The sequence below is a fragment of the Thamnophis sirtalis genome, unplaced genomic scaffold (assembly GCF_051295495.1).
Source record: "Thamnophis sirtalis isolate CommonGarterSnake01/CBP01778 unplaced genomic scaffold, rThaSir2_p1.2 scaffold_3, whole genome shotgun sequence".
NCBI lineage: Eukaryota > Metazoa > Chordata > Lepidosauria > Squamata > Natricidae > Thamnophis > Thamnophis sirtalis.
The window spans coordinates 126,479,204-126,496,861 of NW_028261383.1; the positions used below are offsets into that span (position 1 = coordinate 126,479,204).

Consider the following 17,658-nt stretch of genomic DNA (forward strand, 5'->3'; position numbering starts at 1 on the left):
TGTACATTTCTGGCAGCGTTTTGCTATAACTTTGAACACAAGATCCCCAAAATGTTGAACACTCAGGGTGTCCTCCTCTCCCCCATGTGTTTTCCTTTCCTTGTCCACATTTCCCTGTTGAGACATCTGGGAACCCTAGGTTAAGCCATAGTTTAATACTGTATATCATAACTGACCATGTATATACACATAATAAACGCTAGGCTAGTTTATAGTTCAATGCATTGCGGGAATCTAATAAACATTTATTAAATCGCTATGGTTTAGCCCCATTTGTAAATCCAGCTTATGCACATTGAAATATCTAAACGTTACTAAACGTACGCTTTATATTACTTTCGTTGAGTGAACGATACGCGATAGAGTTTAACACCACTACTAAGAACAGAGCACTTCTTGCGTTTTGTTTCGTAGACTCTCGATTTCCGGATTAGTCAATAAGGTCTCACAGCAATCGACGTGATAGGCATTTGACTCGATCGCGGGGGCGTGGCAAAAGAAGTTTTCCGGCGACGGGTGGGCGGATCTATGTTAATGACATATATTTCGCCTTCCGTGATTGGCTCCCTTGCCTTCTGATGAAAGCCGGGTAAAGTGGCGGGGTAAGCGCTGTGGTTTGACGCTGTCGCGCCGCTCTCACGATGAGCCGTAGCGGGGGCATCCTCGGCTGCGGCCGGCGTCTTTCTGCGCTCGGGGTCTTGCCGCCCAAGGGTTCTCTAGCTGGTGAGCGATCTCTCGTTTTTCTGCAGGTTGTGAATGGAGCTGGGGGGATTGCAGAGAGATTTGGCAGTCCAGGAACAAGCGAGAGGCGGGGAGACTTAAGAACAGTGAGATTCAAAGGGGGCGGAAGAGCTCGGGCTATGGAACGATAGAAAGAGATCGAGGGACCCATCAGCCCCTCTCCTTGTCTTTGCAAAAAAAAATCTTAAGAAAAGATAATTACGGTGGAAGGAAAGGGGTGGTGATGGTGGAAGAGTCTGGTTTTTGGGAAGACTGCCAGGATGAATTGCGCCGGGTCTTCTGGGACTGGTTGCATTTATAGTCCAGTTTATTTGAAGATCAACTCGAGGAAGTTGATGCAAATCGGGGAAAAAAAGATAAGTGGGAAGCCCAGACTTGCGTTTCATGTGGTAAAGGGAGAGACGGCCCAATGCAAGTCGTTTGTCTTACAGTGCCTAAGATAACGGTGATGAGCCCTTGATGTGACAGGTTGCAGCATCAGCACTAGGAGGTTTTATCACAGTGGTCACCAACAATGGTCGTGGACCACTGGTGATCCATGAGAAACTTTTGGTGGTCGGCATTAAAATTATTTGCATTTTTTATATTGCACTAAATACTATTTATCTTTTTAAAAGAATCATATTAGTGGTCCCTGGGATTTAAAATTATGAATTTAATGGTCTCTGAGGTCCGAAAGATTGGTGACCCCTGTCTTATAATATGGTGCTCCCATAAAAAGAAAAGGAGAGTGCCATCTCTACCTGTAGGCCTTTATATGTACATTTTCATTTGAGCATTAAAGTTTGTAAACCAAGAGACTGAGAACAGGGCATGGTGTTGCTGCTGTGTCTTTGCACTTATGCATTTTTGCAATGTCATTTTTTTAAGCAGAGTGCTTATTTGTACATTGAAATATGCAGCCAGCTCTTCGGGGGCTCTGTATTATAATGCCTTTTTCATTATGCTGGCATTGTAGTCCTGGGCCAGGATTAATATTGCCACAGTTGTGTAATGCTGCTGATGGGTATCCATGATGTTTTCTGCAAAAGTATAATGGAAACAACTGTTGCACATATATACGTTAGTTTATGAACTGCTAGTTAATTTAATAAAATATAGATATAGGTACATATTCCCTTAAAATAAGAGAAGGAAAAATCTAATGTTGGATTTAGATCAATTTGGTTGTCAAAGTTCTCGTGGGAGTCATTTGCACATGATCTTGGTTGACATCAGATCAGGTTAAGAAAGAGCATGAGAATGTGACCACTGAGAATTGGTTTGTTTCCAGGCACAATGTAAAGTGGTGGTTATGATGTCCAAAGCCATGGATAAGTTTGTATAAGAATGTTCAAAGGTCACATACTTGTGTTAGACTCTGTCAAAAGTTCTGGGGGCCCTTCTCTCTGTATTACCTTCTATAGGAAGTACATTTGGGGAATGTGTAAGAAGGACTTTGGTGGCTGCACTCAGTCTGTGTATATCCTTGCCACGGAATAACATACAGGTAACCCTCGAATTAGAGGGACGCGGTGGCCAGTGGCTAGGACGCTGAGCTTGTCGATCAGAAAGGTTGGCAGTTCGGCGGTTCGATGATTCGAATCCCTAGCACCGCGTAACAAAGTGAGCTCCTATTACTTGTCCCTTCTAGCTAGCTTCTGCCAACTAGCAGTTCGAAAATGCAAGTAGAAAAAATAGGAGCCACCTTTGTTGGGAAAGTAACAGTGTTCCATGCGCCTTTGGTGTTTAGTCATGCCACATGACTACAGAGACATCTTTGCACAGTGCTGGCTCTTTGGCTTTGAAACGGAGATGAGCACCACCCCCTAGTGTCGGGAACAACTGCCACATATGTGAGGGGGGAACCTTTACCTTTACCTTAACTCTCGAATTATGACTATAATCAATTGAGCCCAACTTTTTTGTTGCCACAATTGTTAAGTGAATCACTTCAATTATTAAGTTGGTATCATGACTGTTAAATCACTCTGGCTTCCCCATTGACTTTGCTGGCCAGAAGGTCACAAAAGGAGATCATATGACCCCACAACACTGCAACCGTCTTAAATATAATTGTCAAGCATCTGAATTTTGATCTTGTGACCATGGGGGATGCTGCAACGTTTGTAAGTGTGAAAAATTATCATAGGTCATAGGTCCCTTTCAGTGCAGTTGTAATTTCGAACAGTTCCTAAACAAACTGTTGTAAATCAAGGACTATCTGTATTAGCCTGATCTCTCCTGACCTCCTGTTAGCAAGCAAAGGCTGATTAATGTAGCAGTAAGAATGCCAGATATATAAAGGTTGATATCCCCCACTTGATTCACTCCTGCCAGTATTTAGCTATTTGGATGCTTGTCATCTGGTTCATATTTATGACAGTTGCAGTGTCCCAGGGTCACGCGATCCCCTTTTGCAACCTTCTGACAAGCAAAGTCAATGGGGAAGCCAGATTCACTTAGCAACTGTGTTACTAATTTAATAACTGCCATGATTCACTTAGTAAATGTGGCAAGATAAGTCATAAAATTGGGCAAAACTCAACAAATTTCTCTCTTAGCAACATAAATTCTGGGTTCAATTCTGGTTGTAAGTCAAGGACTACCTGTATTTAATCCTTTCTCTTCTGAAATAATTATTCTCCTGGGAATTATAGCAGTTGTTATGCAAACTCTCTGAAGAAAACTAATACTTATCCTAACATGTTGTGACCCAATGGGCATACCGTATTTTTTGGAGTATAAGACACACCGGAGTATAAGATGCACCAAGGTTTTGAAGAGGCAAATTTAAAAAAAGTAGGTTGGTAGATAGAGGGGTAGAGAGGGAGAGAAAGAGAGAGAAATACACTAGGTAGGTAGGTAGGGAGGTAGGGAGGTAGGGAGGGAGAGAGAGAGAGAGAGAGAGAGAGAGAGAGAGAGAGAGAGAGAGAGAGAGAAGTTAGGTAGGTAGGTAGGTAGGTAAAGGGATAGAGAGAAAGAGAAAGAGAGAGAGAGAGAGAAATAGGTAGGGAGCGAGAGAGAGAGTAGGTAGGTAGGTAGGTAGGTAGATGTTTCCAGGTGTATTTATCCATGTGCTGGAGAAAGAAATCACTGACAATCTGGAGGGCCTAAGACTTTGTTTCTGCTGGCACAGCATTTGATCAGTGTAATTCTCATCAATCAGTTAAAGAGCTTTCCAAAGGGGGGGGGACTATTTGCACTCTGCAAATCTCCCCAAAACGGCCTGTTTTTTGCAAAAACAGACCCTGTTTTTTATCAAATAAATTGCATGCATAGCCTTATGAAGGCTTATAGAGTGCTGCTGGGGGCTGGGGCAAAAACGGCCAATTGTTTGCTCATTTGTGCTTCCCAAGCCCCCAGGAACTCTCTGAAGGCCTCCTTAACGTATGCCCAGCCATTTTGGTGAAGGGGTGGGGCTTCGGGAGGCAAAAAAAAATGCTGTATTCGGTGTATAAGATGCACCCAGATTTTCAGCCTCTTTTTTGAGGAAAAAGGATGCGTTTTATACTCTGAAAAATACGGGTAATTTATCCAGGATAGTCTGTCAGTAATGCCTTCTTTGGGTTCTTTTAAATTGCTGCTTGTGAGTTCACTGACTGTATCTAGTCATCTTATCTTCCCCCAACCTTCTATTTTCAGAAGTATTGGGAATCTTCTCCATTGACTTTAGTAATGCCTTTACATTGTGTGTCTAAAGTAGTTAAACTTGATCTTCATTTTAGTGCTTCAGGCAAGCGGTTTGGGGTTTATTTGTCTACTGTGGAATCAGGGGTGAGCTGTTCTGGGTTCGCCTAGGTTCGGGTAATCCTCTAGCAAAGATTCTGTGCGGTTTGGCAAACCCCCAAATCCCACTCCTGGCTGGATATGTCCACTCCTCCCCTCTCCTCCCAGGAGTCTCCATGTGGCCTGTTTTGGATGCCAGGTAAGTGCAGGGCCCGCATGGAGGCTCAGGTAGCGCGAAAAGCGGGCCTCCTGGAGACTTTGGAAGGCCAGAAATGAGTCCATTTCCGGCCTCCAGGGAGCCTCTGGAGCCCGGGGGGGGGGTATTTTTGCCCTTCCAAAGGCTCAAAGAAAGCCTCTGGAGCAGGAGTAGTCAACCTTTTTATACCTACCACCCAGTTTTGTATCTGTTAGTAGTAAAATTTTCTAACAGCCCACCAGTTCCACAGTAATGGTGATTTATAAAGTAGGGAAGTAACTTTACTTTATAAAATTTATAAAGCAAAGTTGCAGCAAACCCCTACCGCCCACATGAAAGCTGGAATGCCCACTAGTGGGCGATAGGGACCAGGTTGACTACCACTGCTCTGGAGCCTGAGGGGGACAAAAACACCCCCCTGCCATGGTGCAGGAGGCCGACTAGGTGGTTATCTGCTCACCCAGCAGCTGGGCAGAGAACCCGTTGCTACAATTTTTAAAGTCCATCCATGTGTCAAATAATATGTTCTTCTGGCAGCCCAGGTTTTTCTCAATATTTTTCTCCCTCCAGCATAAAGGTAAATGAAAGATCTGAAAGGACTTAAGCTCAAGTGAAAAGTAAAGGTTATGTGTGAAATGCTTTTTTCTCTCATCAATTTCCTGATATCCAGAGACAGAGAATGAATGATAGAAGCAGTATTTGTAAGATTCTTTTTTAGCAACATACTTGGACATTTCTTTGCATGTTATAGTGCAAAAATAAAAATCAATAAATGTCAAGGTTAGGGTTAGGGTTAGGGTTAGGCTGCCCGTGTCTAGGCCTTCACATCCCTGATGATCTCTGGTCTGTGGCTTTATTAATTTATTTTTGCTGTAATGAATGAAAGATTTTACACCAGCAATAGTGTTAGTGTTAAAATACAGCATAAGGAATGAGGTTATGAATTAATTTATTGTCATAGATAAGTACATTGTCAAGGAATCTGCAGTGCAATGGATAATGTAAACACCAGAGACTATAAAGTCATGCAATGATACAAAATGGTAAGATCATTCAGATGGATTTCATAACAATTAAGTGGCAATTGTTGTTCCATGCTTGTACTAACCCTTTATTTGAATGTGTAGATAGCATTTTTAGAGATCTTAGTTTGTATATTTTAATTTATATTTTATAATTCACAGCTTTCATAAGGATTTATAACTAACACCAGCTGAATCTTTATCTTATCTTTCTATCTTGTTTCTTATCTTCTTCATTTCTTGCTTATCATAAAAAATATAAATGCATCTCAAAAGTCAAACCAATTTCTAAATATTACATGATGGGAGAAGAATAGCAGAGTGGAATTGTTTCTCAGTTACTTATTGCAGAAGGTGTTCCAAGGCTGCATTGGCAAGAGCTAAAGGTAAAGCAAAAGCAAAAATTATTGGATAAGACGTGATCTTTAGAAAAATCAAAAGTCGTTCTTGACAGACAAATCTGGTGAATTGATGTCTGCTAGGTCACAGAGTTGGAAACCACTGAACAACAATTGAGCAGCAATTGCCAGAAAACAGCTGCATGGGCGCCCTATGGTGGCCTAGGTTACATTGCTGTTCCACCAGTTTGCTTCCAGATTCAATTCAAGGTGGTGTTATAATCTTTAAGGCCGTTTCTCAAGTGCCAGGGAAATCAGGAGATTCAGCCAGTTCAAGTGAACATAACAATTTATTGCAAGCTTAAGCTTTCTACAGGAACAAATCATACAAAATCATGTCTGGTGCATCGTGTTATTAAGCAGACCAAAGCAGGGGTTAAATTCGACCAGATTGGACAAACCGGTAGGGATTATTTGAATCAGTTTGTCAAACTGGTAAAAATCACCCCTAGTTGGCCCCGGCCACCCCCACCCAGTCGCCACTCACCCCTTCCATCCACTTGGTTGCCCCTTCCGGCCGCTCGCCGCCTGCGAGTTTGTACTGTGTTATTTTTTTCAGTTCAAGAAACAGAGAGAATTGGGATCATCAGCTGTCTGGGTTAGAACTGAATTTGAAGGCAGTGGGCCATAGTTGTAAATGTATCTTCTTCGTGGCTCACTCTTTTCTCTCATTCTCTCAGAGTTTATCATATTTTTTCTGGTAGATTATTCCAGCAGCTTCCAGACTGAACTTGGAGGACCACTGGCAGTCCTTGACTTAACAACCACAATAGAGCCCAAAATTTCTGCTGCTAAGCAAGATAGTTTTTAAGTGAGCTTTGCCCCATTTTACGACCTTTCTTGCCGCAGTTGTTAAGAGAACCAGTGCAGTTGTTAAGTTAGTAACAGTGTTGTTAAGTGAATCTAGCTCCTCCATTAACTTTGCTTGTCAAAAAGTCACAAAAATTGTGCAATGAGGACAGCTCAACCATCATAAATATGAACTAATTGCCAAGCATCCAAATTTTGATTGTGGGGATGCTGCAACAGTCATGTAAGTGTGAAAAATTGTCACAAGTTATTTTTTTCAATGCTGTTGTAACTTTAGAGGGTCAGTAAACAAAATGTTTGTAAGTCAAGGACGACCTATACGTAATTTCTTCTTTTTCTCTGCTCTCAGGCATCAAGCGGCTTCTTTCCACAGCTGAGTTCAGACCTCGAATATGTATTGTAGGCAGTGGACCAGCTGGATTCTACACAGCACAACATCTCTTGAAGGTAATAGGCACATTTATAAGGACAAACGCATGGGTTCTTATCTCCCTGCTAGTTTATGGCCACTGAGAGCCTGCAATTAGTTTTGGAAGACAGAGTTCCTTTAACGTAGGAGTAGGCAATTTTTGGCTTCCATCACTCTCGTCATTACAGAAGTGGCAAAGAATTCTCAGAGATACAGCCCACTTTGCCTATTTATGTCTTTTTGTGTGCTTTAATGAATTTAAACATGACTGGTGATTCGTGAATTGTGCAACAATCAATCATTGACATTAAACAAACTGGTTCCAAGGCTGAATAATAAGAGTAACCTCTTATTTAAATTTGGATGGCCCCTCCCTAAAGCCTTGAAGACCTGGTTCTTCCCTGGGCTTTGGTCCGAGATATTGGATGAGCCCATCTTGCAATGAGATGGAAGCATGAAATATTATTGGTTCAACTGTATTTATTGTTTTTACTCTTGCTGATTCTGTTTTGTTCTCTTAAAGCAGGGATGTCAAACACAGTTTCATTGAGGGACAGATCAGCATTATAGTTGTCTGCCGGGGAGGGATGTGGCCAGGGTGGTCGCGGCCGACTGGGCATGGCCCACGGAGCATGGCCAGCTTGACGTTGCTCGTGTGCGAGGTTCCTGTGGGGGCCAAGCGAAATTAGAGAGGGAATCTAGAGGTCTCCAGCAGGTGGGGCAGTGGGTGAGAGACTTGTCCTGTGGAATGAGATGAGGCAAAGCAGGGGGGCAGGGGTCTGCAGCCAGAAACCGTCAGCCACCGCCGTTTGTGCTCACAGGTCGATGATTTCATGGAGCAGGCCCAAGGTGCTCCAAGGATCTAAGGCTGGACGCAATCTGGCTTGGATTGCTGCCACCAGGTCGCAGTTCAGTGTCCCATGGGCTGGTCCTTTGCTGTTTCTCAGGCAGTTCTGTGGGCCAGATCTAACCATCTCACAGGCTGGATCTGACCCACGCGCCTTGAGTTTGACACCCCAGTCTTAATGTAAACCCTTTGCAAGTTGCTCAGTATGGCAACTGTTGAGTTGGGTGGCCACAGAAACATTATGAATAAATGAATGAAATTAATGAATCTCTATTTCCGGGAACCAGTGTGCCCCAGAGAGATAGGGTTTGATAAAGGAAATAAAAATAATTTTTTTCTCTTGATGATCAACATTAGTATGACAGATTTCCAAAGACTATAAGAGGTGTAGACTAAAGTGGGAAATTGAAAACAAGACTGGTATGGCAAAGCACTTTTGCACTATGGCCATTTTTAATTTGGGTGCCTGTATTGGGACCTTGGTGAGAATAGAATGCCTTTGCACCCTGATCCCATCTGTCCTTGGATCTGCCTGTTTTTATCCCAGAAAAGCATAATTTGTGTGCACATCCTTTTAAAATGAAGAACAAATAGATCCCATCTCCACTTGGACTGATTAACGATACTCTTATGCTGTTGCCTGCTAACAATGCTGGACAGGCTTATAAGAACAATAATGGGGAATTATTAACAATGGCAAATATAACATAGCATAAACAAATATTGTGGCAGAGAATAAAGTTAGTGCAGCAGAATATTTCAAGCAGCACAAAGAAATATTTTAAACAAGTTTTAACCCTGACATTCAGGACCCTGACATTCTAAAGAAAAGGCTCTACCATTTTAAGAGGCATCCTCTGACACCAGAAAAAAACACTCAGCAGGCCAAGGCAAGTTGCCAATGGGTTGGACTATGCTATTGAAAAAGTCCTTTCCCAAACAGTCCATTCACTGCCTATTGTGCAGAGATACTGTATTAATTTTTGTCTTTTCTTTCTTTTTTAACAATTTACTTAATTTCGTTGTGATTATTAACAAGCACAAAATAAATACCCAATTACCCACAGTCTCCTCCCCTCTTATAATAAAGAGAAGAAAAAATTAAGAAGAAACTTCCCCCTTTATCTTACCACTGTCTCTTAAAATAGAACTAAATGCTTCTTCATTCCATACCTCACCCTACTTTCTATAAACTCATCTCTAAATCTTCAATCTCCTTATTAATCAGCAAAAGTCCAGTAAAGGCTAACAGAAATAACAACTTTAAAATCATATCTCTATTTACATTTACACAAATTCCTTCTGATCCCTCTCTTCAAATAATCAAAATCCAATTCCAATTAAATTTTTAAAATTAATATATTTGTGTCCCGCCTTTGTTATTTTTATAAGTATCTCAAGGTAGCAAACATTTCCAACACACCTACTTCCTCTCTTTTCACAACAACATCACTATGGTGGATTGGTCTAAGAGAGTGACTGGCCCCACATTACCCAGCTTTTCTAGCCTGTTGTTACACAGAATAGCTTTACAATTTAATCCATTGCATCCAATTAAACATTGCCAAAAATATCTATCACGATCTACTGTATTTTTCAGAGTATAAGACACACTTTTTCCCTCCTAAAAGAGGCTGAAAATTTGGGTGCGTCTTATACTCCGAATGTAGCCCCGCTCACCCGCTGGGCCCTACCTTTCGGCCTCCACGCATTCTCTTCCTGGCTGCAGAGATTGCCACCAACAATGGCTTGTGTTTTTGGGCTCGGCGCATTGCGTTTTCAGCCTCCAAATGCTTGAGGTGCAGTGCCCAAAATGGCTACCCAGAACAGCTGCTGCCTTCACTTACCCCTTCCCCGCTTTGCCTGCTTTAGTCACTGGAGCTCCCTCTGAGGATCATCTGTGCTTCTCCTGTGTGCTGCTTGGGGAATCCAAGCATGGGTTAACTTTGTCCATTAGCCTAGAGACTGAGTTATGTAAATTGGTGACCACACCTCCTCTGACTGTATGGGTCAGTTTTTTAACTCAGTCCAGCCAGAAGAGACGTACATCAATTTTCTCCAGACTAATTGACAAAGGATTACCTTGTATTGGATTCAACCAGCAGTTGGAGGCTTCTGAGGCAACTTGTTGCAGGTATAAAGGGAGAGATGGCAGTTCGCTGCCTGTCCAGACCTTCCTGAAGCTCTTGTATCACCCGGGCTCACAGGCTTGTGGGGCTTTTGCAATTGGAGCCAGCGGCCGCTGCTGCCAGCGTGAGTTCGCTCTGCCGCCGCATTTCCATCCTTGCCGTTTGCGCCTGGGGCCGTTTCTCCGCCCGCGCTGATCGCTTTGAATTGGAGTTGTCTTGTGAGGCGTGCTTTTTCGAGTGTCTTCGCCGCCCGCTATTCCCTTGGGTAAAACGCGGGCTCTGCTGAGGGCTCCCGCTGAGGGCTCCCGATGAGCGGTGGGCCTGGGAATGGTATTGTGGGCTGCTGCCGGATTTGAACTTCGCGCCTCAGTTGCGGTCACCATTTTGGGGCCGTTTGTTTGCTCGCGCTTGCAGGCAGCCACCAGAGGGCGTTGCGAGGCTTCACGCCAAAGGAGGCAACTATGTCATCAGCCCTCCCACTTCCCTCACTTCAGCTTGGCTGATTCAGTGAGAGGATCGTTTTTTGCCTAGCTCCTGCTCGCCACGAGGCCTGACTTTCGTTTCTAGTAAACTCTGATCAATGCGGTTGAGTCTTTTCCTTGTCTATGGCTGACCAATCCACCTCGGGAGGTATTGTAGAGCCCTCTACCGATGCCCAGCATTCTGCCCAAGCGGGGGTTAGCTCAAGGCCTAGCAGGGCCGCTTCTAGAGCTCCCAGTCAAAGGCCCAAGGACACATCCGGAGCTCCGGATAGGGCCCATAAGAAAAAAGAAAAGGCCAAGGCAGCGACTAAGGCTGCTGGGGAGGGTAGGAATTCCCCCCCCCCCATTATTGCCTCAGCGTAATTCGCCTGTTCCAGCACCGCAGCCAGCAGGGAACCAGGCCTGGTCTCCTGATCGTCCCCTGCCCCTTATTCCTGATGCTGGAGAGGGGGGTTTGGGGGCCCAACTCCCTCCAGTATCTGCAGAGGCCCATGCGGCCTCGGCCTATGTACTGCCACGTGCTGGGCCTTCTGCCACCTTTACTCTTACTGCTGCAGGCCTGAGGCCTATGGAAGGTCAGGACCTGGGCCTTCCCCCGGATCTTTACCAGATGATTTCGGCAGCAATATCCAGGGGGGTGGATGCTGAACTGCATCGTAGGAATCAGGCTCCTGGGGTCTCCAGTGCCCAGGGTGGGCCTATTCCCCAGATCCCACAGGTGGATCTCCAGGATCTCCAGGCAGGCCCTTCCTCACTTCTTCCTTCAACCTATAGTGAGGACTCGGCCTTGGTAGAGGAAGGGGAGGTGATAGATAGAGATTTCTCTGATGATGAAGGTTTATTTTCGATCAACCTAACTCCTCTGGGTTATTTCGCCCCACTCTGTTCAAATTTTTATTATATAAAGCTAAGGCCACTACCCACATGGGGGAGGTGGCTCCAGTACGGCTGTGGGCCTGGATGCAACTGAACGGCTCTTTGCTGAGCCAGTCTCAGTGCAGGAGGTTATTCCCTCTCCAAAACTTTTTCTAGACCTTATTCAAAAGCAATGGGACCAACCGACTGCGGTTGCTCCACCCAGCAATGGAGACAGGAAGTTGTACACTTCCACTCCTGATCTGGAGGGCATTCTGCAATTCCCAACTGTGGATCCACCTGTGGCTGCTCTGGCCTCCCCAGCCCTAATTCCATCAGAAATTTCTGAAGGCCTGAAGGCTGAGGACAGTAAGGCTGAAACAGTCATTCGTAAGAAACATCAAGCTGCAGCCTGGGCCCTACGCGCTGCCACTGCAGCGTCCTTCTTTAATAGGACCTCCGTGCTTTGGCTCAAGCAGTTGCAGGACTGGCCCCTGATGAGATGCGGCTTCACCAAGATGTTACCAAAATAATGGCAGCCCTGGAATTCTCGGCAGATGCCACCCTCAATGCTGCAAAGTTTGCATCCCGGGCAGTGGTCTCCAATGTGGCATCCCGACGTCTGCTGTGGCTTCGCCATTGGCAGGCCGACGTTAAATCTAAGTGGCGCCTGGCTTCCACGCCCTTCAAGGGCGGAGCATTATTTGGTTCTGTACTTGACCCAATTCTCATAGAGACCAGGGACAAACGCAAGGTTCTCCCTTTCACTGGGGGACGTACCAATAGGAGACAGCAACCTTACAACAGACGCCAGTCCTTTCGGGGCAGTGATTCGGGGTTCACCACTGCCCCCTATGTTCCCCACTACAACAGGGCCTTTAACCAGCCACAGGACCGCGGTCAGGACCGCGTGGGGGCCAGGGATAGGGGTTGCCAGCAGAACCAGGCGCAATCCCACAGTAGGAGGCCTTTTTGTGGGGCTGGCAACCGGTCCTTTCGGAGGTACCGGTGACTCCCAAGGGGAGGAACCAGTGGGCGGGCGTCTCCTGGCCTTCGCTCATCAGTGGGCGGAGACCACGTCCGACGCCTGGGCCCTTCAAGTAGTGAGGCTGGGCCTCACTCTAGAGTTTCTCTCCATCCCTCTGAGATGGTTCATCAAGTGTCCTGTACCCAGGTGTTCGGTGAAGAGGCGTCTCATGGATGCCGAAATACAACATCTCATAGCCATCAACGCCATAGAACAAGTTCCAAAGGGTCAGGAAGGGCTAGGATTTTACTTAATTTTGTTCCTAGTGCCCAGGGAATTCGGGGGGATGGCGGGCCATTCTAGATTTGAAAAGACTCAACTTGTACATCAAGTATCAGAGGTTCAAGATGCAATCCTTAAAAAACATCTTAGCATCCATCCGCCAGGGCGAGATGATGACATCAGTGGACATCAAGGAGGCGTATCTCCATGTGCCCATCCATCCGGCACATCGGAGGTTTCTGCGCTTTCACTTTGCAGGCCGCCATTTTCAATACTGGGCCCTGCCCTTCGGCCTGTCATCGGCCCCTCGAACTTTTACCAAGCTATTGGCAGTTGTGGCGGTGTTGTTTCGATCGGTCCCGGTGAGAGTGAATTGTTACCTAGACGACATCTTGGTCCTGTCACCATCTCGGGAATAGGCCCTATGGGATCTACAGGTAACAATGGACTCGCTGCAGAGGCACGGCTTCGTCCTGAACCTCCCCAAGAGTCATCTGCAGCCGACCACGACATTGCTTCATCTGGGAACCATCATCAACTCCGTCACTTGCGAGGACTCCTTGTCCCTGGAGCGGTGACAGAGCATCCAGCAGCTGGCGGCCCAGGTGTTATCTCTCAGACTATTGCCCTTGGCACTGCTTTCCAACTCTTTGGGAAAATGATTTCCTGCATCAATATCGTTCCCTGGGCCAGGTTCCACACATGTCCGCTACAATGGTTCCTGCTTCCCTATCAGAGGGCCCACACCAGCCATTCCCAGCTAAAGGTTCGGCTCCCGCCCAAACCTCTCAGGTCCCTTTGGTGGTGGATGTCCTCCAAGCTCCTCAAGGGGTGCCCGTTTAAGGAGCCAGAGCGCATCCAAATTACAACGGATGCCAGCCTTTTCGGAGGGGGGGCCAATGCCCTGAACTGAGTTGCGCAGGGTCACTGGTCGAGTCAGGAGCTGGCCAACAGCATCAATTGGTTGGTGCTCCGGGCCATCCGGCTGGCCCTGCGAGAATTCCAGGACATTGTAACTCACAACCACGTGTTGGTTCTAACCGACAACGTGGCCTCCAAGGTGCATGTCAATCGCCAAGGGGGCACACACTCCAGGGCCCTGATGCTGGAGGTGGAGAAGCTGCACCATTGGGTGGAGACCAGACTGCTGTCCCTTCGGGCGGAGCACATATCGGGCGAGTCCAACGTCCAGGCGGATTGGCTGAGCAGAGTCACAGTGGACCAAGCGGAGTGGCAATTCCACCCTGACCTATTCCAACAGCCCTCTTGCCAGTTCGGCCATCCCGTGGTGGACTTGTTCACGCAGCCCCACAATGCGCAACTCCCATGTTTCTACTCCAGGTACATGACCCCCGGGGCGGAGAGAGTGGATGCCCTGCATAGCCCGTGGCCGGCCGGCCTCCTATATGCCTTTCCACCACTACCGATCCTCCCAACGGTCATCCAGAAGATACTGACGGAGCAAGCGGAGGTTCTCTTGGTGGCCCCAATGTGATCCCGGCGCCCCTGGTACGCCGACCTTGTGCACTTGTCGATCTCACGTCCATGGAGGACTCCGGATGACCAGATCCAGCTCAACCAGGGGCTCTCATCCACCCGAACCCCCAGCTGCTACAGTTAGCCATGTGGCACGTGAGCGGGCTATTCTAACCGGACTTCACTACTTTAGTAAGGTCATTGACACTATCCAAGCGGCGTGTTGCCCATCCACCACTCGTATTTACGAGGCCACCTGGCAAGCCTTCTGCAGGTGGTGCCGCCGCACCGGGGCTGATCCCATCCAGGCTTCGGTGCCCCGAGTTTTGGACTTTTTGCAAACAGGACTTGACAAAGGTCTAGCGCCTAACACGCTTCGCAGACAGGTCGCGGCCTTGGCCACTGTGATTGGGGGCGGCCAGGGTCATTCATTGGCTCAACATTCACGGGTCAAATCCTTTTTGAAAGGGGCTTCTAACATCAGATCTCAGACCGTGCATCGTTACCCTACTTGGGACTTGCCGTTGGTGCTCAGGGCTCTTATGGCCCCTCCGTTCGAGCCTATCACATCCATCAGACTTCGGTTGCTGACTCTTAAGACTGTGTTTTTGGTAGCGATTACTTCGGCCAGAAGGGTGTCCGAATTGGCAGCGCTGTCAGTTCGAGCAGATCTCTGCATATTCCATCCCAACAGAGTCGTCCTTCGTTTGGACCCGGCCTTCCTACCAAAAGTCAACACGTTGTTCCACAGGGCTCAAGAACTCATCCTTCCGGACTTTTGCCCCAGCCCTTCTCATCCACAGGAACGCCAGTGGCACCACCTGGATGTGCGCCGGACTCTTCGCTGCTATGTGAAGCGCACTGCATCCTTTAGGAGGTCGGAGGCACTTTTTGTGTCCTTTCAGCCATCATCCATGGGCAAAAGGTGTCCTCCCATACCATCGGCCGATGGTTGAAGGTGTGCATCACCCTTGCTTATGACAGCCAATCCTGACCAGTTCCCAGGCGCATCACCCCTCATTCTACCAGGAGTGCGGCCACCACGACGGCCTGGACCACACAAACCTCGGTGGAGGAGATCTGCAGAGCGGCTACCTGGTCGTCACCGCCGCCGTTCATCCGGCACTATAGGGTTGACGGGTATGCCTCGGCTGAGGCTTCATTTGGGCGGCGAGTACCGCAACGGGTACTCCTCTCTGATGGGGACCCTGGCCAGCCTAGCTCCCGCTCTGACTCTTAATTGCTTTGGCATGTCCCATGCTTGGATTCCCCAAGCAGTACACAGGAGAATGACCGTTGACTTACCTGAACTGTCCTTCTATGTGTGCTGCGAGGGGAATCCAAACCCGCCCGCAGCTCCGGCTGGCCAGGGCTATACATGACTCTGACTTATGTCTAGTGCCTATCTGTTTACTGACTTGATTTACCGACTTGACTTTACTCTGGACGTGACTTTTTCAACTTGTTGGGCTACGGCCATCATTGACATTGCTATACATCATTAACCGGCTGACTTCGTATAAAACTGACCCATACAGTCAGAGGAGGCGTGGTCATCAATTTACATAACTCAGTCTCTAGGCTAATGGACAAAGTTAACCCATGCTTGGATTCCCCTCGCAGCACACATAGAAGGATCGTTCAGGTAAGTCAACGGTTGTTTTGAAGCTGTTTTCCAGCCCAAACACGAGGTAAGCGATCTTCCATGCTTTGCCTGCTTTTCTAATTGCTGCCCCCTCCGACAATCAGCTGTGCTTTAGAACACAGCCCCCATCATCCCCAACCTCAAAACCAGCGAGCGAACTAATGTGCTGAAGCTGACCAGGCTAAGGATTAGCCAGATGAATATCTGGTAGGCAGAATTCCACCCCACCCACCCCATTTTTCTCCACAAAAACTAAAGTGCGTCTTATATTCCGGTGTGTCTTATACTCCGAAAAATATGGTAATTCCAGTTTTAAAAAACCCCACTCTCTTGATCATATACCACATGTAGTTAGCCAATATTTTAACTATATTCAAATAAACCAATTTTGTATTTTTTCTTCTTTCTGCAAGCAATCTTTACATCCCACAAATAATACTTTAATATCTCCTTTCTGGTCTCAAAATTCTTGTCATCTTTATCAAAGTCCTTCTGTAGTTCTAATGAAGTCCTATATATAGTTCCAGTAAATCCTTTATAATCCATTAAAAAACTCATATCATTCTTTGGTTTATTATTTGTATATCTTTTTAAATTTTTGAGTTCATGATTCAATTCTGTTTGTAAAACCAGCTCACTTTTGTTAGTTGAAATTTTAAAATCCACTTTAAAAATCTCTTGATTTTATTCAGCAGGGCTTGTTCCTCTTCAATAATAGCTTTTGATTCCATTATCAAGTTAAAAAGCTTGACACCCTCTTGTAACCAGGTGCTAAACTTTTCCTTTAAAATAGTCATTGGTGGTCTCTAATGTCCATACTTCAAAATCTTGTTATCAGCTTGTAAGCAAACATTTTTCCACACCAGAGAAGATCCTTTTAATTAACCGCAAAGTTTTTTTTTAATTCAAATTCATCTGATCCTTAATCCAGAATTCCCCAACCTTTTCAGCCTTGTGGATGGATGGGTGGGCGGCAGCAAAGGGGATGGTTCCCTGTGCATGATGGGCAAGCACTCATGCTCAGCTCCATTTGCACAAGTGGCTGGCATAGACACCTTGTTACTTGTGCAAGTGGAGCACACACGTGCTTGCCTGCTACTCATGCCAAGTGGGGACAGGCACTTGTCCACCACTTCCAACACACAATAGATTTAAAAGCTGAGTTGAATTGGGTTGGCATCAACCGGCAGCCGGCAGGAGTAGCCTGCAGTACTGCATATGGTCATAATCTGAGGACTACCTGTATAAACAATTGTGCAGATCATGCCCTTCGGGTTTGTGTGATGGCAGAGGTCCAAGTTTCAAATGTGTTGAAAAATAACACTTCAGACTTAATTCTGGCTTGGAAGTTTATGTTCCTTCCCATGAACCAATTTCATTGTATTTAAGTACAATGACAATAAAGATTATACTTATACTTGTACTTTAATGAGACTGAGGGGATTGAAAAGGAAGGATGGTGACCAAATAGAGTAGAGCCAAAGACTTAGATAAGCTGCATGATGCATCTGAAGCCAAGAAGCACAGCTTAATAGAGATAGATCGGAAGAATAGTGGGAGGTTTAAGTTAAGCTTGATGTATACGAGAAAGCAGTTCAGTCATAGGTTCTGACACAGGGGAGATTGGAACACAGGTTGAAATGCTATGTTGTCTTTAGCCTGATTCTGTTTTACAAAGTTTCCAAAAATTT

General features: G+C 46.3%; 1 protein-coding gene across 1 annotated transcript in view; it reads left to right on the plus strand.

Moving 5' to 3' along the window:
* The first annotated feature begins 596 nt into the window (after positions 1-596).
* Positions 597-17,658, plus strand: part of FDXR (ferredoxin reductase) — a 55,841-nt gene continuing 38,779 nt past the window's right edge. Inside the window, exons 1-2 of the mRNA XM_087709988.1 lie at positions 597-723; positions 7,225-7,322. Coding sequence (XP_087566114.1) covers positions 642-723; positions 7,225-7,322 — 180 coding nt within the window. The 5' untranslated portion in view covers positions 597-641. The remainder of the gene's footprint in view (positions 724-7,224; positions 7,323-17,658) is intronic.